Below are 27,212 nucleotides of genomic sequence, written 5' to 3' on the forward strand. Positions count from 1 at the left end.
GACGGACTTAAAATTTAATTGTTTTTGTCCCTAAGTGCATCACGGGCATTAAGCACTAAGTCTTTTAACTAGCCTTAAAGGCAATGCTTTAATGCTGTTACTTCAAATCATTTCTTTTCCTCTCTTTAAGGCATGCATTTATTTTACCAGATTTCTTAAAAAGCTGCTGCAGCGACAAGCCTGGTTAAAGCACTGATGTTATTTTGTCTTTCTAAGACCATGACACCATTTAGGAGATAGTTGTGAGTGAGAAGGTCTGTATTCACGCATTCTCACATTACAAAAGCTTAGAGGTTTTTGTCTGTGTTAATTCTGGTAAGTGTTTGGGATCTTCCTGATTTCCATGTAAGCATAATTTTTGCTGCAACCTTTTTGGACTTCTCTCGTTAGTTAGTAAGTCGCTCCTGGATCGCTGAATCTTTCCTGAATAGCTTGCTGATTCTTGTCTGTTCAGCTGAACAGATTTGTTGCCCACGTTTATGAACTGGTAGCAATAGACGGTTTCTTGTACAGAATTAGCAACAAACTGGGCAGGGATAGCAAGGCACGCTGCTTGAGCTGCCCTTTCGATATTGCTCTCCTTGCTGACTGAACAGGAGATGAGGAAATGAGGCAGTTGGAGTTTCAAACCACCTTTCTCCTTACTCATCCTTTCTTGATAATTTTAAATGTTACCCGTAGACATTTAAACCGTGAATTACTAGCGAGCCCTAAACATTTAATGTTCAGTAATATCTTGAATGCTGAGCTGCACAAAGGCTGGGCTCTGATTCTGCGCTTTTATCACGGGCAATAATTAATTTCTGTGTCTCCACTATTTCTACTCTTTTCATTTCTTGTTCTATCAAAGGGCAGAATCTCTTTCCCCCAGATAGAATCATGGAGAGACACGTGAGAGACTTTAAACAGGGGATTTGTTGGCTTTGGGCTGTCTTAAGAAAACAAATGTTTGTATGATCTCAGAGTCCTTGTGTCTTCTCTTTTTGCCTGTTAGATCCATTAGATAAAAGAGAGGAAGGATAGAAGTGAGAGAGAACTCAGTGATGGACCAGAACAATTGGCTAGAAAGTTTGAAAGCTACTGGGAAGTACAGAGTCAATGGTGAAGTTCAGGGGATGTAATGGAGTGAAGTCTTTGAGCTGGAAACTAATAAATTGCATTCAGGGAAGGCTCTGGGAAGCAGCTTCCTAGAAGAAGAATCCAGGGATCACAGACTTGTTCAGGTTGGAAAAGATCTTCAAGATCATCAAGTCCAACCACAGGGGTGATAGAGATCAAAAGCTGAATGTGCCTTAATGGTGCTGTGCCATGGTGGCTCTGTTATTAAAATGCTTTTTGGAGGGGAGAAATCCTTGCATTCTTCCTGACATTGGAAAAGCTTCAGTATCAGCCTGTGGCAGCGTGCTACCAGGGAGAGACAGACCAAATGATGAGAGGAAGAGGCAGATCAAATGATGAGAGGCTAGAGGATCAAAGCATGGTAGGCTGGTATTTGGAAATATTAACCTCCAAAGGCAAAAAGATTGAAAGGTTAATAGAAGAAATGATAGCTATTTTCAAGCATATATGGTTATCTTCTGATAGAAAGGGCACAAATTACTCACCGTATCGAGACAGGGCAAATGGTAGTGTACTGAAATTGCAGCAGCTGGATATTGAGAAAAGGCTGCATCTGCTTCCTGGAAAGGCTACAAGGTTTTTACTTGTTTGTATGACCCCTTAAAAAAATCATTATGTTTGAGGTGGTGTTCAGTGCTGAGCGGAGGGATGAGCCGGGTGAGCTCTGTGCTGTGTTCCCTCCTGTTGCTGCGGTAGAAGGATTCACATGCAGGATGTGTGATGTTCTCCCTGTCCAACCAGAAGGAATGCAGTAACGAAGGGGCAGCAGGTGCAGTCATTTTGGGATGACCAACTAGGATGCAATAACCAACGTGTGATTCTGTGGAGCGATGGAGGATTTCCCTCTTAGTTCTTTTGTATAGGAGAGAAAAAACAAAACCAAATCAGAACAAACTGTGCCTCTGTCAAACGTGTGTGTCCCTGACTGAGTGAGGAGGTTCTGCACATTTCTGTCTAGTTTGGAGGAGCAATGATCAACCATTGGTGCTTGTTCCCTGGGTGAAATGCTCAGAGGAATCCCACAGCAAAATTGCTCTTGTTTTGGTGCTCCTCCATAGAGCCTAAATGGCCAAAACAGCCACGAGTTGTGCAGTCTCTGAGATAGAATTACCCTTTCAGTCAGTTTCCCTTGAGCGTGTGAGGGGTGAAGATCCCTTTAATTCCAATAGGGGAGAGGCTTCATCCTGCATGTTTTTTTGCCAGTCCTGATATTTGTCACTGATCCACCAAGCAATTGAACTCCTGAATACATTAGCAGAAAAATCTACCTGATATGTGAGAGAATTGCAAACATGAGTTATGCTTGTTCACATCAGCAATGAGAAATGATTGAAATCACGCTCTGTTTGTCCTTACATTAATTCACATTCCTTGAGCTGTGCTGCACAGCTGATGCTCAGAGATGCACCATCTGTTTGCCTTCTTTTTTTCTCTTCTTTCCTGTACATCTGCTTTGGTCTTGTTATGGACAGGACAGTGGATTGCAGGGGTCTTTGTGACCCGCTCTAGCTGCTGTTATTCTGGGGGACGAAACAGATGGGTGAGCATGGGGAATCTCACCCAGCCTGTCAGTAACAGCCACGTTTTCAGAGTACGTGCCCCAAATGCCAGCTGTTGATTTCTAGATCCTGCTCAGTATGCATGGAGTCAAATCTGGCTCCTCAGGAAAGTGTCCCAACCTTGAGTTGCTCTGGAGAAGGCACCCTGAACACTCCTAGCTGAAGGTCCAGTGCAGAACATCTCCTTGTGCATCTTAGGAGGCTAACCTGGGCCACAGGATAACGGCCTGTCTGCAGCCACAGCTCCCCAGTGCAGCCATGGGGGCACTCAGCCATCAGCATTTGCTCCTCTGACAGCCTCAGAGTTTGCTTCTGGTGCTTCTTGGAGCTTTATAGAGTTGCAGGAGCGAAATGGAATTGATTCTTTCTATTTTCATCACTGCTCTCGGTTCTGAAAAGTAGGACGGAGAGTTAAGCTCACGATTTTTGGCACCGTGGAGCAGTTCTGAATCAGTAGCAAGAGTGCGGAATTTGTTAACAGATTAGAGATATTCTAACATCAATGTGGAACTTGGATCGCGTTTCATAGTTTCTTTGCCTCTCCTGAGCTGAGATTTTGATTGTATCTTTCTGTAACTCTAACTCAAGATGTAGACCTGCCATCGCTAATGGAAGTTGTGTTGAGAAATTGCTTTGGTGCCGGGGAGAAGTGAACTGTAAGACAACCTTCTGCGTGCTGCAAATGTGCTTGAGAAACTGCAGAGTTTTTCTGCGTCTTCCTTTTTAATTCTCTAAGTCTGCCCTCGGGATTTAAATATATTCAGATCTCATCATCCATCTTTAGCAGTGAGGTTTGCTGTGTCTGTCTGCCTGTTTTAACCGGAGCTTTTTGGATCTTTCCCTAGAGTTATCTGCCTTACAAAGTGAGCTCAGTAACGTGCGCTCCTTTCAAAGCTCTTCCCCCCAGCACTGTGGGTATTGCACATCGTGTTATTCAAGCTTGGTGTAGCACTATGCAGTAGGTCAGGAGAGGCCACGCTTCTGGATTCTTCCTGGTTAGTTTTTCTCCTGGCCCATTAAAATAAGTTTTCCTTGACAGTGGGAGAAGCGGATGTGAAAAGGAGCAAAGAGAAGCGTAGTCACTGACTGCAGCTCCCCGAGGTGAGGCAGGCAGCAGCGCGTGCTTACTCATTGCACTGATGTGAGACTGACATTCTTCTTCAAGTCATGATTGATCACAGGCATTAGAAGTTCGAACAACCCCAGGATGAAGCTTCAGTTCCTCCGTGTGCCTCATAAAGGTGCCAGGAATGGTTACAAGTGAGCGTTTAGGATTTGCTTTGTCACTGCGGTTCTTGAGCCATGTGAGTTTTAATCCGAGACCCCCTGCTAAGCTCCCTGGTTCTGTGATAAGTGGATGTTTTGTAGGCTAACTGATGTGGGAGGGAGCAAGCTTTGATGATGCCGTGGTTTTATGAAGCTGATGTGCCTCTCCTCCTCCCTTGTGCTCCCACCCCTGAAAGCCTTCAGAGAGCTGGTAGGAAATAATCTCCAGTCCTGGAACGAGCTCTACAGAAATGGGACTGCTATTGTGTGAGTTTGTATAGATAAAATGGCTATTATTACTATTTTACCCCAATCGCATTTACTTTGTAGAACAGAAAACCCTTGGCAGCCCTGTTTTCCACACTAGCTTATTCACGTTGGGTCTCTGCGTGGTAGAGAACCCATTTACTTGTCCTTTAACTAAATCAGATACATGTGCAGGTCTATAATACCATGCTCTGAAGGTGCCAATGAATTGTTATTTAATGTTTAAACTAAAAGTGGTCTGTCGGTTGCCTGTTTTGAAGGCTTACCTTTTAAATGCACTTCATATATATTTCTCAACTTCAAAGTCAGATGAAAATACTTCGCTCCGCTGCGAGCAATTTTATTCAGTGAGAATGCTGTTCTTTTGGGTGTGCATGATGTTAGAGGATCCACTGGAGAGGATCAGAATAGACTTGGAAAGGAAACCACCCTCAGATTTGTAGGGCTCTGTGGCGGTTGGTTGTTGTATGAGATCCAAGCTGTGCATCAGGCTGGCTCCCTGGCTGCCTCAGCCAAGGCTGGCTTCCCAAAGCAGCAGCCTGCAGGCAGGCAAGAAGACACCACTGACAAGGAATAGGACTGTCTCTTGGCTTTCTTGCAAAGGTTTTTTTGTGCCTTAAGTGTACAAAACAACATACGGTTAAACCTGATCCTTAGGTTGGATTTGTTAATTTTATTTCAAGCCTTTCAGCAATCACGAAATATTAATAAGTGATGGAAGAGTTTGACTCAATCAATGTGATTGGTTTGCCTTTTGTACTGTGAGGAGCAGCATGCTTTATCACATTCACAAGGGCTTAATGTGAAGCAGATCTAGAGTTTCACCATTTATAGGAAGAAAAGCATTAGCTAGACTCTAGCTTTGGAAGGAGAGAGACAGCAGGCTGAAATATTTCAGGGTATTACAGGAAATAGGGCACTGTAGGGTAATGGTAGCTATTTGAGTGTGGGAATTACCTTAGTGTGAAGCAGGTAGAGACACCTCAGGTGGATGGGGTGCCAGCTGGGTGCCTGCACCACTGCTGTGCTGGATTCCTGCCTGGCCCCGTGGCTGAATGAGATTTGTATGGAAGCTGATGTGACTCATCTGAAGGTCAGAGAACACGGTCCCCTTGGGAATGGGAAGTTCAGTCCCTGCCCTGCAATGCAGAGGCTGCAGGTCTTTTCTGTAATTCAATATTAGTTAAGCAGATGGGAGAATTAATGAGTTGCCACAACCTCTGTACCAAGTGCAGACATTCAGTGCGAGGCAGTGGGGGCTGCTGGGTTAACCTGGGTGGGTCTTTCTCAGCATGGAGCTGTGTCAGGAACAGCAAACACACCTCTGGGGAGCTGGAGTGGTAAGTGGCAAGGTGAAAGTTAGGAGGTGGTGAAATGGCAGTGGTAAAATGACTCAAAGTTCACAACTTGGAATGGTAGCACTGTGACTAGGAGGGCATTATCCTATGCAAGGATGAGTTCAATCTGCAGCATGGTGATTTCATCTGTGTAGCCCTATCCGTGCCTAGGCTTACAACAGAAGTGCCTAATTGAAGCCTCTGCTCATTATTGGTTCAAGTGATTAACTGCAATTACCTGAACAGGATTTACTCGCTCCAGGCATGGTTTGTAATCATGAGGAATGGTAGATTTAACTTCCGCACAAACTAAACCATACTTGCCTCTCTCTGTAATGTGAGGGATCGAAAAGTTGCATTTACTTTGCAGGCAATTAATTATTGTGGCCTCATTTAGAACCATCCAGTTGTTCTTAGATAAATGAGTTCTATCTAGCTGCCTTTTTTGCAGTGCAGATTTTTCCTTCAAACCAAAGTCAAACCTGAAATCCGAACAGAGTGCTTCTGTGCCAGCAGATTGGGCTGCAGCTGTGTCTGTGGGAGCAGGGCATGTCTTCGAGGTGCTAGGAGAGACTGAAATCCAAGGCTGAACGCACCAGGCATGTCTGTCTGTGCTGGAAGGGCTTCCAGGAATGAGGCTGCAGTGGGAATGAGACCATTTTGCATAGCTGGTTCCCAGCAGCACTGTGAGATTTCCTACTTTCTCACCTCTGCTTCCCCTTGCTGCCAATTCCAAGTGTTTCTCCTTCAAGGTGCACCAAAGCAGGTAACACAGGTGTGTCTGCTCCCAGGTGCCAGTGCCCGGTTAGCTGGCGTTCTCCTGCTGGTGCCTCTACCAGCCGTGTGTTCACTGGCACATTTGCAGTAATGTGTTTCCCTGATATCTCTTCCTAGCCCAGGGGCTTGTTTCTGTTCCCCTCCAGAGGCTGAGGCAGCCCATTCATGCCACCCAGCTCCTCTCCTGCCCCTACATCCCGTGTCTCTCGGCCAAGGCTGCCTTTGCCTGGAGCTGCTGGGAAACCTGAGGGATGGGCGGCTTTGGCTTTCTTTCCTTTTTTGTCTGTGGATTTTGAATTCTGCTTTGGCGAGAGCTGCTTTGGCTGCTCCGCAGAGCCGTGGGTTTAGGTTGGTCATTGAAGCTTGGATCTGTTGTTGATGAAGAAGTCTGATGTATAATACCTTTTCCCTCAAGCTGATGGACAAACCTTTGTTAGGGAAAAAATTGTTGCCTTTTTTTCTTTGATGTGAAAGAAAATGTATAGTGTAGGTAACAGAGCTCCAAGGAAATTTGAGGCCAGTTCTTAGCTACCATCTCAAATTGATGTTCCTTCGACGTTGCCATGACTGCGACAGAGTGACTCATCCTGTTATGGTGAGCAATTTGCTTGTCTTACAAAGTCACCGGGGAAATAATTTCCCCATATCTATATGTACCAAGGCTGCAAGGCTTGCTTTTGCAAACAAGACAAATAATATTTCCTGGTACTACAAGCAGCCAGCTGGAAAATGAGACCAATAGGTTCTATTCTTAGTTCTGTCATTAACCTTGGACATTTTCTTTAACTTCACCGGAGCTCTCCTTAGCTGCCAGTTATAAATACAGGAGTTGGTTTTAGAACGTAATTAAAATGCTGACGTTTAAAGTCATCCAGAAGAGTAAAATGTAGTTAAATAATACTGCCAAACTGCTGAAGTCCCAGAGTTTACCGGTGGGTTGGCAGGTGAACGTGTGAGAGATGGGGATGGTGATGCTCCTAAGAAGTCTCTGTTTAATATATTAAAGCTGTGAGGTCCCTCATTCTGTGTCAACCTCTTTTGAAGCAGCACACATGGAATAATGCAGGTGGGAAGCTGAGCTGTCACAGTGCTTACACTGCCTCCTATCTGGGGGATGAATCCTGCAGTGCTTGCTCCCTGTGGAGCCGTGTGTCCCTTTGGCTGAGGGCCGGGGTTGCCATTTGCTGCTGCCCGTTAGTTTGGAGATGCTTTGTGAGAACTGTAGGCTTTTTGTCTTGTTTTCTGTTTTGCTTTTCGATGCCCTGCTGGGAACAGACTGTGAGTTGTTTGCCTGGGGGAGAATGTCTAATGATTACTCTGATGATTCTGAACGCATTTAAGTATCTCGTTTCTCACTTGGTAAAGCATTTGTGTGGAGATATTTCAGAATAAACAGTGCATGTTTCAACTCTGCCATTGATTGATATTGCAATTATTAGTCTTCTACCATCCAGAGTATAGGGAGATATTGATTATTGGTGCTGGAGACAAGCTCAGAAGTTTTGCTTGGCTATGAGAAGAGTGGTTTCTATCAGCAAAAGTCCTCAGGGTGACTGAGGGAGGAAAGAAATCTGTCAGCTCCAGGGGACCTCGCAGATGTGATTTGAGGGGGTGGTGTGGAAACATCCCGATAACAATTCAGCTCTGATTCTGTGTGGTTTGAGTGCGTGTTTGTCCCCTTAGTGCAAGGCATCGGAAACTGTGTACTGTGAGTTGAGTAATTCCCAGGGGGCAGATGGAAGCAGGACTGCAGGAGGAACTGCAGTGCAGGCTGGAGCCTGAGCTGCTTGTAGCAGGTGGAGGTGTACAGCAGGCACCCAGCAGAGCCACTTGGGTAGGGATGCAGGCACACAGCAGAGAGAAGGCAGAGCTGGAGCAGGCTTTGACATGTTTGCCTTAAGGAACTGGATATTTTTTTTCCCTTCTGTTGTCAGTGTAAGTCAAATAACGGCTACTTTGTTTTGGTTTTGTTTATTTATTTTTTCTTAGGTAAAACAAGACAAATGATCAGATGCCGTACGTTACAACCAGGAAAGAAGCAGTGGATACTAAACTGTATCCCCTTGTTCCACCTAGAGATAATGTTTTACAAAACTCAGAAGCATCCATTTAATTGCATTGTTTTGAGTATATTCTGCCTGAACGTTTGTTTCTTTTCTTCCTCTTGCCTCCCACTGCTAGGTTGTGACTAGACTTATTCACCTGCTGGGAGAGAAGATCCTTGGCAGCCTTCAGCAGGGAGGTAAGAGTCATTGCTGGACTGTTCCCATCCATTCTGGTGCTTCATTGGAGCTGGAACTACGTCATTAAATTCAGAGAAAGAAAGTAACCACTTGACAAGAGAACTTGCCCCTAAATATTTTTGCTGTTGCTTGTCACAAGTGAATGTTTCATTTGTTATATGTAAGTGCAGCAGTTTTTTGGTGGGGAGTTGTGGCTGTACAAGGATGGGAGTGGAACAGTTTGCAAATGAGATGGAAAACTACAGCTGTGTACGTGCAGTGATACCTCCATGAAATTGCTTGCAAAAGAACAGCTCCAAGGGATGGTTAGAAATAGCTGCCATGATAGACCTGAATCCAACAGTCATGCTGAGTGGCATCTGCGTACTGACTGACTTAGTATGTCTGTATTTGCATCCTCTCAATGAATTGTCTGAGAGCAAATGGTTCATCATGTATTGGTTGGTGAGTTTTATGTATGTGGCAGAGGCAAACCGAAGTGTATTTACTAATTGAAGTGAGTAGGAGGAAGTTTCCCGTAGTTGGTTGTTCCTGAGCAGCTTTTAACAGAAAACAAATGTGTGTTAACCACTGATTGTGTCGTGGGATTCTTTGCTGTGGGCTTTTGATTGTTTTAATAGAAAAATTCTATCCTATTTCTTGTATTGCTGTTTTTATGGTATTCCAAGGTGACTGGAATTGAAGCTGTCACCTTGCAGGTTTTGAAGCCACTTTGGGGAATGGATTTCCAAGTCCGTCCTTTAAGTGCTTTGTATACAGCATCAGTTTTGTGTACATCTCCAGCAGTGATTGTTGTTAATCTCTTGTGCGTGCTGAAATGCCTTTGTGACCTGGGGCAGAGTTTGCACTGCTTGGGAAATGGGATGATATGTGTTCTGGAGAAGATGGAAGAAAATTAGTGGTAGGCAATAATAGGAGCTGGATCAGAGAGCAGCCATTGAAGTTCTGAGGAGAGAAGGAACGATGGAGATGAAAGAGTGGAGCAGTGACATGTAACTTGTTTGAACCTACAAATACCTTCTTGAAGATCACCTAAAAGAGAGAAAAACTATTTAATGTTCTGTGGAGAGCTATTTTAGAAGACTTGAATATCTCCAGTGCTGAATATATTTGAAACAGGTTTATCTGGCATTTCTTTGTGTCCTGCAGTGTACTATTGATCTTGCATATGCACTTTAAATGAGTTTTCATATCAATTACAGCGTGTCACATGCTTCCATACATCCACCTCAAAAATGGCACGTGTTGGAGCTTTGCAGGGTAGAATAAGACAAGCCAGTTGCTAAATCTTAGCTTAGATGACATTAATTTTACTCTATGCTTACAGTTGAATTGGCAGGTGCTAGCAGCAAAGTCAGCTTGTCTGAGAGGGGTTATAGAGGAAATAAATGGTATAAAACTGAAAAGAGCTGTTTGTAGAACACACTTATCATTCTTTCCCTGTGCTAAACTGTCTGGGAGGGGCTTTGTTACGTGCATCAAATACTGCTGTCAAAAAATGCATTTCTCTACCCGCAGCCCCTCTGTGTTGCTCAGCCTATTGCAAGATATTGCAGATGCTTCCATGGTTGCTTTGCATCTGTTTTAGAGGTTCCATATTTTATTTTCATGCTCACCTATCTGTAAAGATCCACGTTTTCCTATACTGGAGAGGAGTGAAAATAGATGTAGACACACATCTCCTAGAAGAACTTTATTGAAAGCATGTATTAATTTCCTTGATCAGGAATACCATAAGAAGTGATTATTTCTTTAGGATCTACTTGGATAGTGAGAACAAAACTGGATGGTAAATGATGTGGCTTTCTTATTTCTGTTTGTCGGGGTTGTTTCTCTCCCATTAGGCCGTCCTTTTGGATTGCACAGCTCGAGCAGCAAGTGGGATGCCGGAAATCCCGCCAGCAATCTCTCCACAATAGCAATTATGCCGGTGTCTGAAGAGGTGCCACTTACTGCTTTCACTCTGGAGCTCAAGCACGCTCTCACTGCTGTGGGTAAGAAGTGTTTGTGTGTTACTGCATCATGGGAAATAAGTGCCTCTTATCTTTTCAGAGAAGTATAGCCAGGTACCTGTCAATCAGCAGTGGATTCATGCTGTTATGTGGGGTAGCCACGTAGAAATGCTCCAGATGAGACCAGCTTAATCTCCTTCTGCTTCTGACTTGCTCTCTTCCTATCCTTATCATGCTTTCCTAACACGTAGTGGAGAATACTGTGGCCTCGATTACTCAGAAAGATGATCTGATTTGTGTGACCTGTTGCACTCCCAAGACTTGCAGGTACTCCAGCAGATGAGTGCCCGCAGCCTGTTCTGCTCCCATAGCGCCTGTTGGAGAGTTCAGGTTTTTTTTCCTCTTAGGTCTGAGCCTCTTCCAGGCTTTTAGTTGTACAGCCTGATCCCACAAAGGATTTCTCATACAATTTTCTGTTGTTAGCTAGGTAGTAAGTAGCAAACATAAGAACTGATAGAGAAGGATTGTGCAGTAGATCCATCCAGATTGGCACTGGAATTCTGAACAGTCCTAAATCGTGCCTTCCTACACTGGCTTACTTTATCCTGTTTGTTGCCAGCTTGTCTGTTTCATGCTCATGAAGCCATGTATTCGGCTCACAAGTGATTCATTAATTGATGTATCCATTGGTGAAGTTGGCTGTGCAAGTTCAGTTGCTCACGACGCTGTGTACTGAATTCACAATTCAGCTCATGCTCCACAACAGTCTGATGTTTCCTGAACATCTTTTTTTCATCCTTATATGCTATCATAGATTTTAAGTAAATCCCCTCTAGTTCTTTGAATTGAAACCCTGCTGTGTCAGCTTAGTATTCTGAGAAGTGCAGGTTACCTGATGCATGATCTGTAACCATTTAGGTTCACTTAATGGTTATTTCCTTTCTAGGCCTTATGGGTATCTGGCACTTAGGGCAGTTGGCACTTACTATTCTGTTTTAAAACCTTCTAGGTGAGCGGGCAAGGGAAACGTGGTTGGAATTTGAGCCCCTTCACCTTTAGAGACATAAATTTGCATTTGGTGTGCTACAGCAAGTACTGATTTGTGGGTGTTTGAAGGTTCCTTTTATTTTGGGGAGGCAAAAGAAGTTCATAACAAAGCACAGATTTCAGCCACAGCTATATTGCTAATGGGTACTTACAATGGATTGTTGCCAGCTTGTTTTGATGGGCGACAGCACTCGGAGCCTGTAAATAAAACAAACCAAGATTAAGTATTTAAAGGACTATTCAGAATAAAAATAACCCTTCTGGTTGAAAGCAACTCGAATGGAAGAGGGGGGTTTTGTTTTGATCACTCGGCCTTTTCTTGTGCACCCTTCATTTTTATTTTCTGCATCCAAACTGATGTCTGTGTAGTACTTGGCAGCTATAGATAGTATACAACCTTGGCATCTGAAGTTCTTGCCAAGATGGAGCAGACGGCTGCAGTGGGAAGAGGAAAGTGTTGTGTGAAAACACAGCTAGCCATATGGTCCAACACACAGCTGGTAGACCAAGCTCTCTAGCCTTGATAGCCCCTATTGGTCGGGTCAGCCTGGTGTTTATTCAGCCCTCAACCCTTTGAATCAGTGGTTAACCTCCTGCCAATGGTTTGTTGTGTGCTTCTGAACTGTGTAGTTCTGAGGGTCTTTTTTTTAACGCAGGCTGTATTCTATTCTTATTTTTTAGCAGCATTTTCTCTTTTTTTTTCCCCCTAATGCTTTTGTGCTTTCTGCTGAGGCTGTGAGTTGTGTGAGTGTTCTGTACTGGTGTGTGACAAATGGTCTGAGCAAGTTCAGTCAGTGCTGTGAAGCAAAATCTCAGCTTACTTTTGGGTTATCTTGATTTAGAACTCTGTCCATTTTCCATGTGAGGATCTCAAACACGCTGTGTGGAGAGATTTGGATTAGTGCTTAGTGAGCAGCTATTGTATAGGAACTCAGTGTCTTTGTGAGTGCTTACCTGCTTCTGGCTGTCAAAGTGGTGAATTAGTGCTTGGGTCTGAGCTGTGATTAGATGGTGAACTTCATTATGAAATGAGAGGTGTTATTGGATGTGTTTGAGGCTTAACTGAAGATCTTTCTCTTTGGAATGTCAGCTGGAGTGAATACTGAAAATTGGAGGGCTCTCTGTGTGTGTTTGCAGCCTTTCATCAGCACTTGTTGCTTATTCTGGTTTTCTCTTGGAAGGAACTTGTGGGTAAGTTGAGATGTTTAAGGTTTGATTCTTCTTGTTCCGTTGGTCTGGTCTTGAAATACGTTCCAGAGCAATATTGAGTAGCTGTGGTGTGTAGGAACTTGTGTGGAGTTAAAGCAGCTGGTTTTCAGTTCTCTACTGCAATTGAATATATTTTTATAACATTCCTCATTCTCCCCATAACGTGAATTTAGATGGCTGTTGTAGTGATGTCCTCGCTGCAGGTCGGAGGAAAGAGAACAGGAATTAGAATAAATGCAGTGATTCTGAAATGACTGCCAGAGCCGTAATGGGCTGTCATTGCAGGAGATGGTGACTTCTGGGGGGAGTCTGCAGGCTGACCTTCATCCTGGGCTGCATGGCCTGTCTGCAGGTCGGGTTGTAACAAAACCTGCCAAGTGAGATGAGGGGATGCTCTTCTTTCCCTGGGTCTGATATTAGAAGGTTGTTTCCAGTGCTGTGAACTGGAGCTCGTTGCAGCTAAATCTGCTTAATGGCTTTGGGTTTTTATTTTGGTTTGTGGCTACTTTCATCTTATTAGAGGAGCCTAATAGTAATAACAAGGAGAGTATCTCAGTCTGGGAGAATCAGCGTGAGTAACAGCATGAGTTAGTCTGTACTGCCCACGAGAATGGAAAAATAAAGTAGAAGTTAATTCACCTATAATAATGCTCATTACAAATAATAGGGATTATAGGCTTGTTACTTGAATCTGTTATGTGGATTTCATATTTAAATTTGTAGTGGAACCAATTGATGTTGTCCTGTCCAGGCTGGGCTTGGTTGGTCTTTCAACTATAGGCAGTGCTTTATTTCTGTATTATTTCGAAGCAGACTGTATAATAAGCTCATCCCTTTAGCTGATGCCAGTGTTCTTCCTGCTGACCCCATCAACTGGCAAAACAAGGGTGAAACAGTTACTTGGTACCTAATGGCAATAAGTCAGTGTGAACCCATCTTCATCTTGAGAAAGTTATGATTGTAAAACATGATCATGGTATCATAGAATGACTTAGATTGGGAGGGACCTTAAAGATCATTGAGCTCCAACCCCCGCTGTGGGCAGGGAATGATCTGAGCATTCAGGAGAGGGCCGAGGAGTCCTGCAGAGCGTGGCACATCAGGAGCTGCTCCTCACCGCTCGCTTTCATGCTGCAGTATCAGAGCCCTTTCTATGAACCTCGGTCTCTGGGTCTCCAGAGAAAGGAGAATGTGGAATAGAAAACCTGCAGAGAGCTGGGATAGAATTTTCCACTTCAGAACAAGAGTGAAATAAAAGTGAGCAAGTTCTTTGTTCTGTCTTCTTGCTGTGCAGTTGCACATTGGATCAACCATGCCGATGAATTCTGGTCCATGTCCTTTGGTTTCCTTTTGGTGTGTTTTTTTTTCCCCCCCCAAGTTCTTGTAGAGCAGCTCTTGTCAAAAAAGCTCTTCCAGAAGACTGAGGATTGAGAAGATGGATTTGCCAGGCTATTTTTCCTTTCTAACTGAGAGCCATTCTGTGGTGCCACACAACTGCTGTGCAAATGGCTGTGCAAATTCTGCTTTTTGTGGGAGCCCTCTGCTGTGAAAACTTCAGTCTGAAGTACAGAGCAAGGTTTCAATCCAGCATACACTTCTCCTCTTGCTTCTAGCCCTTAACTAAGCTTGCTTTCAGTTCCTAATTATGTATAATGCATTGGAAATCTCACTGAAATGCCTTTACTGATAATTTATTGGACGTTTTAATGCATTATTCTACCAGAATGTCCCTTCTTTATGCACAAATTAGATTTAAAGGTTAAGTATGGAATGTGTTGAGATGAATGCAGTGCCTGGAACCAGCACAAGCTGGTACTCTTTGCTGGGCACTGAGACATCAACCTCCTTTCTCAGGTCTTTGGCACGCAGCTTTGTAGGCTTTTCTTAGGCACAACAGAGGATCTGATTAGATGAAGTCCACGCAAGTAAGTTTGCTGTGATTGAACTTTTTCCTCAGTGCGTGTGATTCTTGGCTGTGTCTTTTTGTACCAGTGCTTTTATCCCGTTTGAGTTGCATTTGCAACCATGCCTAAGCATCAGCGATCACTTCCTTCATATGTTTCCTTACTTTAGTACTTCATATTTGATTTAACTGAGGTGTGTGATTTTGGGATTATATTAGCTGTAGAACTAGGGCATCTTCAGTTGCCACTCCTTCAGATCTTGGGAAGTGCTGCTATATGGAAAACATTATGAAAGTGAGACCGTGTTTATCTTTAGAAAGGGAAGAGGTTTTTGCATCTCTTACGTAATGCTTTTCTTCTTACTGGGCCACAGTATGAGACTGGAAGCCTTCCTGAAGTGCCATCTCGGGCCTGCCTTATTCTTAAAAGATGCAGTGAGCCAGACCTCTGATATGTGCCAGCACTTTGTTCTTCTCGCTTCTCTTTCACAGACTTGTAGTTCTGTCCTGAAAACAGATGACTTTGGAGAACCGATTTAGATGCTCTGTGAGGTTTCTCGGTGAATCATGATCATCTGTGCCTGGGGGTGAGGCTGCTGCCATGCTGGTTTTTCTCACCTGAAGCTCAGAAGAGCCAGGATTCAGACTCCCAGTGAATATGCTGAAAGATAGATCTCAAACTTCTAGAAGTTACCACCTCTAGCTTGGAAATTGATGAGCTGCAAATTGCTGGAGGCTTGGAGAATGGCACTAAGCTTTCCTTGCTCTGTTGTTGGTCAGAGTCTGACAGTACTGGGCTAGATAAATATTGAACATTACCTTGTATCACCTTTCCTGTGCTCTTACCTTTGGGCTGTTAACCCTGTGTCTAATCCTGAAAGAGAAGACCCTGAAGGATGAAGGGATGTTGCTGTTACACCAGGAGCAGCTATAAGTTGCCTGGGGGCTGCTGTAGGTGTGGAGAGAGCATCACGTTATCACCTGGTGACGTGCATTGGCAATGCTGTAACACATGGACTGGGACATTCCTGCCTACCCGCATGGCTGTGTGGAGGATGTATACTTGAGAAACATTTTCATTACTTGGTTATTCTCAGCACTTTAGTCTGAATAACATTCGGTCAGACTGTTTTACGTGCTTGAGAACACATATGTTGGTGTTCTTGATCGCATTGATGGAGGATTATTTAATGGTTGACTAATTGGGAGCTTGCTTGAAATTGAAATTGTAGAGCAGATGGTTGCTGCTTCTGAAGCGAAACAGAGCTGTTTGAGTTGGAAGCATCGCTGAGTTCTGTGCTGGTTGTGAGTGATGTTCTGCGTGCCCTCGTCCTCCAGGGGCAGGCACTGGGAGGCTCCTGCAGTGTGTCCATACTCTGATGTTGGGTGATGGGCTGAGTGCAGGCAGCCCCTGTCCCAAATGCAGCAGGAGGGCGCCTGGATGCGATTGCTGAAGAAATGTTCCACCTCGAGGTTCCTTAGATGTGTCGTCCCCACTTGAGCAGTGTCTGTGGGTAACCATCACCTTACTAATATAAATCTGAGTCCCAGCTCTATGTGAATTTCTCAGGATGAGAAATATGAGGTTGATACCCTAATAAATACTGTGCTTGTGGTGTCAGAATACAGCTGAAGTAGAAGCCCTCATTCTATGTGGCATCGAAGAACACAATAAAAGAGCTTGTAGGTCGAGGCCAATGCATGAATCCAGCTCTGGGAATGGGGAAAATGGGAAGATGTTACTGTAGATAAGTGTGAAAATCTTCAAGCCAGCTCTTCTGTGGCAACTCTCAGTGCACTTATCCATCATGATCTTTAAAGAAAAAAGCTGCATTTGTTATAGTGATATGGCTACGTTTTCCCAATAGAGTTTGTCAGGAGCTGAATGGCAGACGTTCATATATGAGCCACTCTATTCTTTCAGGTCCTGCCTTGCTGCTCACAAGTGATAACATCAAACAGCGGCTGGGCTCTGCTGCGCTGGATAGGTATGTGCCACCTGTATGACATGTGGAAAAGTGCAGAAAGGTGCTATGCAAATATACAGTGTTTGGGAAAGAAACCTTGTATTTATTGTGACCCTGCACACAGCAGGGGCTGGAACTGGATGAGCATTGGGGTCCTTTTCAACCCAGGCCATTCTATGATTCTATGTCACAGAAGCACTGCATCCTTTTTTCTCTGTGTATATATTGAATGGTATAGATAATGGAGAAATCAACATGCACGAGCCTGGAAATGAAGGCGGGGAGGGAATGTTGTGAAACAGCCTGAGCAAGCAAGAGATGTGAGGTTCTGATGCTCTTCAGATGCTGTGCTTGACATGCAGGACTTCACTCTGACAAGAGCTGTGGTATGAAAGAAGTTTGTTTCCTCTGTCCCCAGTATCCATGAGTACCGACTGACGAGCTGGCTGGGCCAGCAGGAGGACATCCACCGCATCGTCCTGTACCAGGCAGACAGCACCCTCACTCCGTGGACTCAACGCTGCATCAGGCAGGCTGACTGCATCTTGATAGTGGGGCTGGGAGACCAGGAGCCCACTGTTGGAGAGGTGCGGAACAGCTTCTTCCCGTGTTTGCTGTGTTAGCAGTAGAGCAAAAAAAAAGATGCTGTTTCACACAAGTGAATTTCTGGGGAATGAAGCATAAGTAATGGGTTTCTTGGGAATATTTCGTTATAAGTAGAAGAATTAAATGAGAATTTTCTGAAATGACAAGCTTTCTGTAAAAGTACTTCTGTCAGGGTTCCAGAGAATCATTTTGGTCAATAGTAAATCCAAGCCAAATCACACTGAAGCAATATGGCATTCCAGTTTCTGTCCAGAATTTCTCTGCAGGATCTCCAAATAAGCAGATAAAATCTTTGGTACATTTAGTGGTGTACGTGTAGGGAAAGCTGTATGTGAAGTGTGTTGTACAAATAATCAGTGGTATTTCATTACAGACTATAAGCCCTTTTTCCCCTTTTTTTATCCTTAATATTTTATTGCTAAAGTTTGTTGATCAGGCACAAATTCTACAGAAACTGGGAGGAAAATAAATAGGGCTATTAAGATTCTGAAGTGCTGAGTCTGACCTCCAGAGAGCCTGGGACTGTTCCCATCTGCAGCATTCTTTTGTGTCTGGTTCTTCGTCAGCATGGGGGAGGCAGGAAGCACAGTAATGGGAACTCACCACCTGAAACAAAAAGTAAGAAGGGCAAGGAGCAAAAAGTGGTTTGATTGGATGTAAAAAAAACAAAGTATACTGAAAGCTTTCAGGCTCAGGTGTGACTTGGAAAGCAATCTCATGCTGTGTGAACAGCACACACCTGTGCTGTGCTTTTAATGGTTTGTGTTCTAGTAGAGATCATTGTGTTTTACATTCAGATTTAAATCCTTGTCCAGTTGTGGGGTTCTCTTTGCCACATAAGCCCACAGCTATCAGTGTGTCTGACTGAATCCATCTTCTCTGATGTTCTCAGTGTTCATAGCAATCTACACATTCAGATTAGGTGTCAGATGTGTATTTGCACTTGCATATATCTATTCCAAAACAGAACATCTTAAGTTAATAATGGAGCAGCATGTGCCTGATACCTCCATTCCTTTGGTGTATTTAATTTCCTGTAGCTGGAGAGGATGCTGGAGAACACAGCAGTTCGAGCCCAGAAGCAACTGATTCTGCTCCATAAGGAGGATGGGCCGCTCCCTTCCAGAACTGTGGAATGGCTCAATATGAGGAGCTGGTGTTCTGCTCATCTTCATCTGCACTGTCCACGAAGAGTGTTTTCCAAAAGAAGTTTGCCAAAGCTGGTGAGATACATGATTTGGTGGTAAAATGGCAAAAATGTGGGAGGTGCATTTGATCACTAGGCCTGTTTGAATAGTTCATAACCCCCTTTTTTTTTTTTTTGGTATGTTGTTAACATGGGCAATGAGACATTCATGCTTTTAGAATGATCACTGTATCCCTCCTTTCTGCAGATAGAGATGTATGAACGCGTGTTCCAGAAGACACCAGACCGCCACTCGGACTTCTCTCGCCTGGCTCGTGTTCTGACTGGAAATGCCATCGCCCTGGTCCTTGGTGGTGGGGGAGCCAGGTAGGTCCCAGGATGTTCTCTGTCTGGTGCTAGAGATCCCAGCCTGCTGCTGTGCATCCTGTGGTGTGTCCTGGACGTGTGGATGCATTGCTGTAGAGTCCTTGAGCATCGCTCTTGCAGAGTTGTGATTGGAGCAGAATAACAGGCATCCTATAAAATCTGCACTGTTCCATAAATAATGTTCTGGAGAGAGGCTGAGGAGATGCTTTTCGTATGCAAACGTAATTGGGTGGATTTTTGTTTGGGTTTCTGTGGAAGGAACACAAGAAGAAACGTGAATGTTTGGTACAGAGTGTTTGTTATGAGTTCTCTCATACACTGGGCTTAATGCCACGAGGTGATGAGGGTAAATGTGACTCTTCTTTCTTATGTTGGCCTACACTATGGATTTTTCCCAATGGATTCTTGTGTTAGAAAGCGGGTCATGATACTTCCAAGGCCCCTCAAAGCTTCTCAAAGTTTGGACAGCAAGAGGGATTACATTCTCTGATGAGAGAACGTTCTCTTCTTTAAAGTGATGTGATACCCTGGGTACCTGTACGCCTCTCACAAAGTGTGTGTGTCTGCAGACACAAGGGTGGGACGTGTGCTGAACGCTCTGGTAGGATTCCAGCTGAGTTATAAGTGTGCTTTGGAAATGCACCGTTACCAACGTTTTTCTTTGGAATTCTTCTCAACTTCAGGACTTTTCTATTGAGAAAGATGTGGAATTTAGTATTCCAGAGGGCACCAACTTCATTATCTTCATCACCGTGTTCTTGCCCTTCTTTAAAACAGTGTTCTGAAATACCTCTCTTAAATATAAATGTGAATACATGTATTGCATGTGTGATTCAAATCCACTGAGATACCGCATTTTTGTCTTGGGACCACCATGTGCTTTGGGGAGGGAATATTCCCTATAAGTGAGGGTTAGAACTGCTTTGTGACAGCTGTTCTGATTAGTCACTGATGCTGAAACAGCCAGTGCTTTGCTTTGGCTGCTTCTTCGAGTGTCTGTAAAGATGCCTTTATCCTGGTTGCTTTTGCAGTTTCTTCACCTGAGATGATTTCAGTATTTCATTTCTGAGATAAACACTGTCCTGTGGAGGCACAAAATAAAGCAGAGGGAGCTTGTACTTAATGTGTGTATCTCAGGAGATTTCTTATCAATGATAGAAAGCACTTGGTTTCGTCTGGGATTTTTTTTGGTTGTGTTGTTCTGTTGGTAGCTGAGATCTCTCTTTACTGAAGCCTGTGCTATGCTAAAATCCATGCACTTGTATATTTCTGGCAGCACAATTTGCTTATTCCCTTCCTTTCTTCCTTCTGTAAACACTGCTGTAGTTTTTGCCAAACTGTTTTTTTTTGTTCTGCTGCTTAATTTGCAAGCTACCACCTGCTGGTGTTCAGGAGCAGAGGTAAGAAAGAGCAGGCTTGTTAGAGCCTGTTTGTCCTGTGTTGTCTTCTCAAATCTGAAGCATTGCACAGCTGCTGTGTTTAGCTTTTCTGGACGCAGTCACCCATTCATCAATGCACTCGTGTCTCATCAGCCATTAATTTGCCCATCTCCGCATCTGTGCAGTATGGAAGACTTTAAGAGGATAAAATGGCAGACGGTGGGTAAATATGATGCTTCCTTCGTTCTCCTAAATCCTTTTTTACATTTCATGGCCTGAAAAGCTTTCTCTGGGAGCTCGTGCTGGTGGCACATGGATGGTGGGAGCACTGTGTTTTTCAACAGAAAGGTACTTGCATGCTATTTCTGTAGCTGGATTGTCATCAGAACTGTGGTTGGATGAAAGACTGATTGCTTTTGTTTAATCTCTTTTCCAAGTGAGCGTACAGTTCAGACTCTTGGGAAGGGATGGAGTTATTCGGAGCTCAGGCTGATCCTTTGTGTGAGAGGTGCTGTGCTCTGTGGCTCCAGTAATATCCATTATTTAGTTGTTACTTGTCTGGCTTCCCAATGATAGTCAGTTCGGGAGGTTTCACCAAGGCAGCTTCCTAGTCATTATCTTAGGTTTGTCATGACAAAAGGCGCGTAGGAACTGAGGGTTTTCTTTCTCTTGTGAAGTTAAAAATATAACAAATCCAAGTGATACAGTTCTGAAATTACAGTGTTTTGCTACAGTCAACTGCTAACTTAATTTCAGTTAGAACTGCCGAGGAGTTTGGGGGAAGGAAAAGTGGTTTGAGTTTAGAAAAATAGCACCTTTGAAAGGTAACTGTGAGACTAATGACACAGCAAACCCTGCAATAAAGGCACGAACCTCCCATACGTCACTGCCGTGAACTTCAGCCATCCCACACACAGCCCACCCTTCCCTTGGTTTGCCGTCATTGTCTTATCAAAGCTGTTGGAAAACTGAAATTTATGGGCAGTAAATACTTAATAGAGAAGTATCAGAGTCCCTGGGGCCATGGGGAAAAACAATTGGTCGTGGTGTTGCACAAGTGCTGACTGACACTGTGCTGTGATGACAAGCCTTGTTGTTGGTTATAATGTCATTCTTGTAGGAGTTAATTTGCTCCAGTGCGCCAACTCTGCGTAGACACATTAAGAAAATACAAAGATTAGATGCATTTGTTTGGGTACTTTGAGTGCTGTGCAGTGCAGACACATGCTCATGCTGGGAGGCTGAGGGGAGACCGTATTGCTCTCTTCCATGATCTGAAAGTTGCTTGCAGTGAGAGTGGGGCAAGTGTCTTCTCACTGGTGACAGGTGACAGGACGAGGGGAAATGCCCTCAAGTTGCACCAGGGGAAGTTTGGATTGGACATTAGGAAACACTTCTTTACAGAAAGGGTAGTTAAACATTGGAATAGGCTCCCCAGGGGGGTGGTCAAGTCACCGACCCTGGAGGTGTTTAAGAGCCGTTTGGATGTGCTCAGAGATCTGATTTAGCAGAGGTTGTTAGAGTTAGGGCAGTTCTTTTCCAACCTGAGAGATTCTGTGATTCTACGATCCTGTGATTTACTGCCTGAATTCAGAAGCTGTCTCCAGAGAAGCGTGCTGAAAACACAGTTACAGAGAGCACAGAGGGGTGCTTTCCTCTATGGGCTCCTAGGCAAATTCAATATAGCAGTTACAGGGGGATGAAGGAAAATCCCCCCCAGGCATTTCCTCGACTCCCAGCATTCCTCAGATACATCAGAATGCAGGAAATACTTTTCAGAGCCTTTGTAGGGTTCAAAACTTTGCATAAATGGAGACTAACGAGCACACCCCTGGATATGAGGCACACAGGGATTGAGGAACCCAAATGTGCTGGTATTACCACATTCCTCATGCTGCACAATAGAAGTGCTGTTCACCTTAACTTGATTAATGTCTCTTCCAAGCTTCCATTCCTAGCTAGGTCCCCTCATCCTTTCTCTTTCCTTTGTTAGTCTGTGTGTTTCCTGTTCAGACATACCCAAGCCCTGAGATTAACCTGTTCTTTGCATCCTTTTATCCCGCTGTCATTCCTGCTTTTCTGCCTTCTGTCTGCCCTCCTTTTCTTCTCTTAGGATTCAATTTCAAATCCTCCCTCAAAGGAGCTATTAAAAAAGAAAGAAAGCAATAGTTTGCCAAGTGCTGCTCCCATACTGGGACATGTCCTTATTTGTCATCAACAGACACTGCTCGGCTTTGGAGTAATTCCCCCGGATCACACAGTGTGCTTTGGGACTGCACTGCCTTTTGTAAAGACGTTATTGATGGCAGTGCTTGGGGTTGCATGCAGTGCTTTATAGCAGGGTGCAGGTGTGCCCTGCATTTGTCATCCATCTCACAGTACTTAGAATTCACAGTAAACGGAGGGCCGGCAGCTTGAGAAATGTATAAAAATGGTATTCCTGCTCTTGGAAATATTAAAATAATATATCCTGATGGACAGAATTGTTCTGAAGGAGGTTATGAAACAAAATCACTGCTGGTAAAATCATTTGTTCCTTCTTTGTTCTGACCCTTGTTTAGGATGAGACCAAAAAGCACCAACAGCCTCTGGTGCTCACGGTGCCCTGAAGTTACTGCAGCCATGGAGGGCAGTCGCTGCAGCATGGAATGGGGAGGCTGCAAAGAACCCAATAGTCCCCAGGAAATGCATTGTGCTGCTGCTGCTAGATGAAACCGAACTATGAAAGAGGCCTGAAAAATGCTTCTGTCCTGCTTTTAAACCAAAGAATGAAACCAAGGCATTTGCAGCATTTACAGTCTGTTAGCGACCAGTAATGATTATGAAGCAAGATTTCCATGGTATAGAAGTGTCGAAATGATCTGAAAGAGGCTGACGCTGCTTCATGCCAGGAAAAGAGCCGAATGCTTGAGATATCCTTCCCCTCGTTCCCTTTCTTCAGAGTAATCCCTTTGTATACTGAGCCCAACCTCAGCCTTCTGGTATTTGCAAGGGCAGGAAGTTGGCGACTCCGGGTTAATCCCCCATGGCCTTTGCATTTGTCAGCCCGCAGCTCCTGCTTTCCTTCAAGCACAGCCAGCTCACTGCCATGGGTGCATTTGGTGCAAGGGAAGCTCTCTGCTAACCTGCAGTATGTTTGTGAGCTGTGATTGTTCTTTATTGTATCCCTCTTTCAAGCTCAGATGTGTGGGGTGTCAGAGCCCGTCAGTGTTGGAGGAGCCCTGTGTTTGTGCTCCTGTGGTGTGCAGAGGATCCACAGTGACAGCAGAGCAGGGCTCCTGTTCCTGGCCTTCCTTGACCTGGTGGGTGCCATTTCTGCTCTCAGTGAAGGGCACAGGTTAGCCAAACCTGTCTGAAGGAGTGATATAGGATAGAAAAGAGTTCTTGTTTATATAGAGACTCTGAGCTTTTCTGGAGTGCTGGGCAATACTTTGGGTTCTGTTGCATGTTATCTGAAAGCCATCTTTAGGTCATTTGTCCTTGGTGCCAGGAGTCCTTGTCCTTAACCCCACCAGGAGGTGCTCCCAGCACTGGGCAGCTGTACTGCCCCATCTGATATCCCCAGGGACTTTGCCCATAGGAGGCAGGGCAGTGATGGTTTGCCAGTAGAAGCAGCAATAATCTTTTGTGATTCATTCAAGGGCATCGTACAGTGAAACAAAACCAAACCCAGCGTGATCACATCAAACTCCCCATTTTCTGGATGCATGAACGTGTAGATGAGAAGATCCTATTTTGGGAAAGGTTCAAGGGAGGCAATCCAGGGTGAAACTAGTCCTGGCCAGCTTAAAATCATGCTCTGAACGGGAAATGCTTTATAGTAATGAATGTGTGGCAATGAATCCATGCAATGCAGGCGCTCTGCAGAAGGCAGGTCTGGTGGCATAAGGGCTGCTCCTCAGCATAGTGTCAGTATCAGAGTATCTTTCATCCCTGGAGGCATTTGAGGCCGGGCTGGGTGGGATCTTGGGCGGCCTGAGCTGGTTGAGGGCAACCAGCCCACAGCATAGGTTGAAGCTGAGGTTCCTTCCAACCTATGAGAAGAAACAATAGGACAGCAGCAGGAGAATTCAGGGAGGAAAACAAGATGAGTTACTCTCAGCTCCTGGTTTACACCAGTGCAGATCTGTCACTGAAGTCATTTACACCGCTACAGCTGAGAACTTGCCTCAAAGCTTTTCAGCAGCTGATGGGGATTTATTTTAGATGGAAAGAATGTGTTCGGCATAGCTTGGCCAAATGACACCTACAGCGGACTTGGCAGCTGTTAGCAAGTATTTATGGGATGTAAACAGCAAAGGGAAAAAGGACGGAAATAGAGCGAACTGCGGGGGAGCGGAAAAACGGGATGGAGGTGGGGAAAGGAAGTTTGTACAGCTGTGTGGCTGAGGCTGCAAGGAGTCCGTGCAGGTGAGCTGAGTGAGCTGATGTGTTGGCATTACCTGCACGCAGCACCAGGACTTTCTGTGCTCCGATGCTGACAGCCCCGTCACTGTGATTCAAGCAGTCTACACTTAAATCCATTTGTGGTTTGACTCCTTTGGCATGTGGGCACAGCGGGTTCCCCGCTTTGTGTTATGTGTCTGTGTGTAAATCCTTCCCTTAATGCCAGCCTTTCCATGCAGTGACCTCACCAGGTAGCCCCGTGTCTCCCTGCTCGGAGATGCTTTGCTATTTTTTTCTTCTTATCCCATCAGAGTTCATCTGTTTTGTCACCAGACTCCATCTCTGCTCTAAGATCCTTCTGCCTCTGCAGGCATCAAGAAGGATTTTAGATTTACCATCCCAAAGGAATTGGTGGTGTCCTCAAATGCTGCCTCCTTATCTGCCCCTTGTCTGTGTGCTGTCACTGTCCTGCACACTGAAATCGAGGAGGCTTTTTGAAGCCTTCTGCTGTCATTCTGCTTTTTCTGTATTTGGCACTTGTTTAGCAGTGGGGTGGCAGTTCAGCTGGTGTACGTTCAAGCTCCCTTAGAAGGCAGCATTCATACGTTCATGGTTTCTCAGTGGCTGTTTGTCTGATAATGTCTCTTTTTCTTCTCGGCACAGGGGGTGCTCCCAGGTCGGGGTTATCAGGGCGCTGATTGAAGCCGGCATCCCCGTGGATATGATTGGAGGAACGTCCATCGGCGCTTTCATGAGCGCTCTGTACGCAGAAGAACGCAGCTACAATCAGATGAGGATCAAAGCCAGGCAGTGGGCCATGGTGAGAACTCCAAGTATTGTGTGTCCCTTCTCAGATGAGAGCTTAAACACAAGCATTGTAGGCAGCAGCCACCTGAGGCAGTGTGGCCATCTGTGTCTGTGTGCCAGGCGGGGAGGGAGCGGAGTCCAAAGGTTGCTCCCTGTTGTGCTACAGCCCCAGGAGCTCCTTGAGGAGAGCAGCATCCTCATACTTGGTTTTGCTCCATGCAACCTCCCAGCTACGATAGGAATGCAGAATGATGTTGTTCAAGTGTGTTAGCATGCGCTGATTTCTGTTTTGTCCTTATTTGCTGTGCTGGAATCTGTTTTCAGCTTTCAACAAGTGTTTTTTCTTGTGTATAATTTTCTCTCTTTCGTTCTCACATGCTGTCATTTTTCAGTGGAACTGATTGATGGAGGTAATCCTTCTCTTCACTAAATGCAAAGCGTGTGACTCATGTTGTAGCCTCAGAGTTCTGGAGTGGTGATGCTCTGCTGCAGGAGAACTGTTTGCCATTAATACTTATTACAGACAAAGCCATACATTCATTCTTAAAGGAAGGTTTGGGAGGTTGTTTGAAGAAGTGACATCTGTGAGTGAATTTATTGTGGGATGCAGGGAGGAAAAGGGTACCAGCAGCAGGTTACACTGGTTGAAATGGATGGTGAACATCTGGCATTGCTTCTGAAGTTTGTTACTTATCGTACTGTTCAGATTTTGCATTATTTATATGAAAATCACATTTTAGTTTTGGTTTCCTTATTGAAAGGCAGTTCTTCAATCGCATTGAGCTCTGGGTGTGCTTGAGTCTTGAGTTTTAGGGTGAAAAAGGAGGCATTTCTTGTGCATCAGTACTGTTTGCCTCTTCAAGGCGCCTTCTTGGAGTGAAGCAGAATTGCTGTAGCTGTAAGACAGCCATGGACCTTGGAAGCTGGCTGCTCTGTGCCACTGAAATAAACACTGGGACCTGTGCACGTTTTTGCAGTGCCAGTGGGAGAACAGTTTGCTGCAATCAGAAGACTGCGTGATGTGGAGGAGGCTTGAGGTTAAGGGTATTAAGACCAACGATACTGAATCGTTTCAGAGCATTTAACCTTGTGGTCTTTATTTCCTGAACATCAGAGCAGTGGTGAGACCGCCCTGCAATGACTCTGCCTGCCTCCTGCAGTCTGAGGCTCATTGCCTTCTCTCAGCTGCTCTTATGTTTAATGGGCAGGTTGGAGCGGTGGAATTTTCCTCCATGCACTTGTCCAAGGGATTATCTCCTTGCCTGACATGCCAGGTCTGTTCTGTGCATGGGGAGGCTGACCTGGCAGTGCTGCTGTGTGGGCACCTCAGCAATGGGCTCCCATGGCACTTCCACGATCACAGCTCCTGCACTCACCCACCATCATATTTACTTTTACCAGAAATGGTTAAAGGTGAAATGAAGAAACTTCTGCTACTGATGGACTTTTGAACACAAATTGCAAAGCTGAAAGAAGGTTTCCAAAGGGAAAGACAAGCTTTGGCCCAGCGATCCAGAAATGAGCGGGCATAGAAGGGACTGCTTCTCTGAGTGACAGCTGAGCAGATCCGTGCTCGGCTCCCAGCATTGCAGTCCCAGCTCTGTTCCTGCAGAGCAGCATCCCAGGCAGCAGTGCTGCTGTGCGGGGGGGCTTTGAGGAGGGACCCCAGCACTGCGTGATGCAGCAGTGCTGCTTCTGTGCTGTGCAGCCCGTCAGCTTTTGCTGGTGAGTGGTTATTGCTGAGCTCCTCAGTGTGTCAAACCTTGCAGCAGAGTGGCTGCAGCCTGGGGGGGTTGGGATGTCTCTGTTGTGATGGATTAGATAACTCTCATTGGCTTTTTGCTTTTTTTACACCATCAAAACAAATGCTGGTAT

At 44.9% G+C, this 27,212-nt stretch overlaps 1 protein-coding gene across 1 annotated transcript in view; it reads left to right on the forward strand.

Annotated features, from left to right (window-relative positions):
• The window catches only part of PNPLA7 (patatin like domain 7, lysophospholipase), a 78,493-nt gene that overhangs the window by 31,008 nt on the left and 20,273 nt on the right, over positions 1-27,212 (forward strand). The window contains exons 20-26 of the mRNA XM_072352934.1: positions 8,507-8,567; positions 10,413-10,562; positions 16,604-16,667; positions 17,065-17,233; positions 18,293-18,475; positions 18,647-18,765; positions 25,194-25,350. Of these exons, the coding sequence (XP_072209035.1) occupies positions 8,507-8,567; positions 10,413-10,562; positions 16,604-16,667; positions 17,065-17,233; positions 18,293-18,475; positions 18,647-18,765; positions 25,194-25,350 (903 nt within the window). The remainder of the gene's footprint in view (positions 1-8,506; positions 8,568-10,412; positions 10,563-16,603; positions 16,668-17,064; positions 17,234-18,292; positions 18,476-18,646; positions 18,766-25,193; positions 25,351-27,212) is intronic.

This window comes from Excalfactoria chinensis, chromosome 18 (genome assembly GCF_039878825.1).
Source record: "Excalfactoria chinensis isolate bCotChi1 chromosome 18, bCotChi1.hap2, whole genome shotgun sequence".
In the NCBI taxonomy this organism is placed as follows: Eukaryota; Metazoa; Chordata; class Aves; order Galliformes; family Phasianidae; genus Excalfactoria; species Excalfactoria chinensis.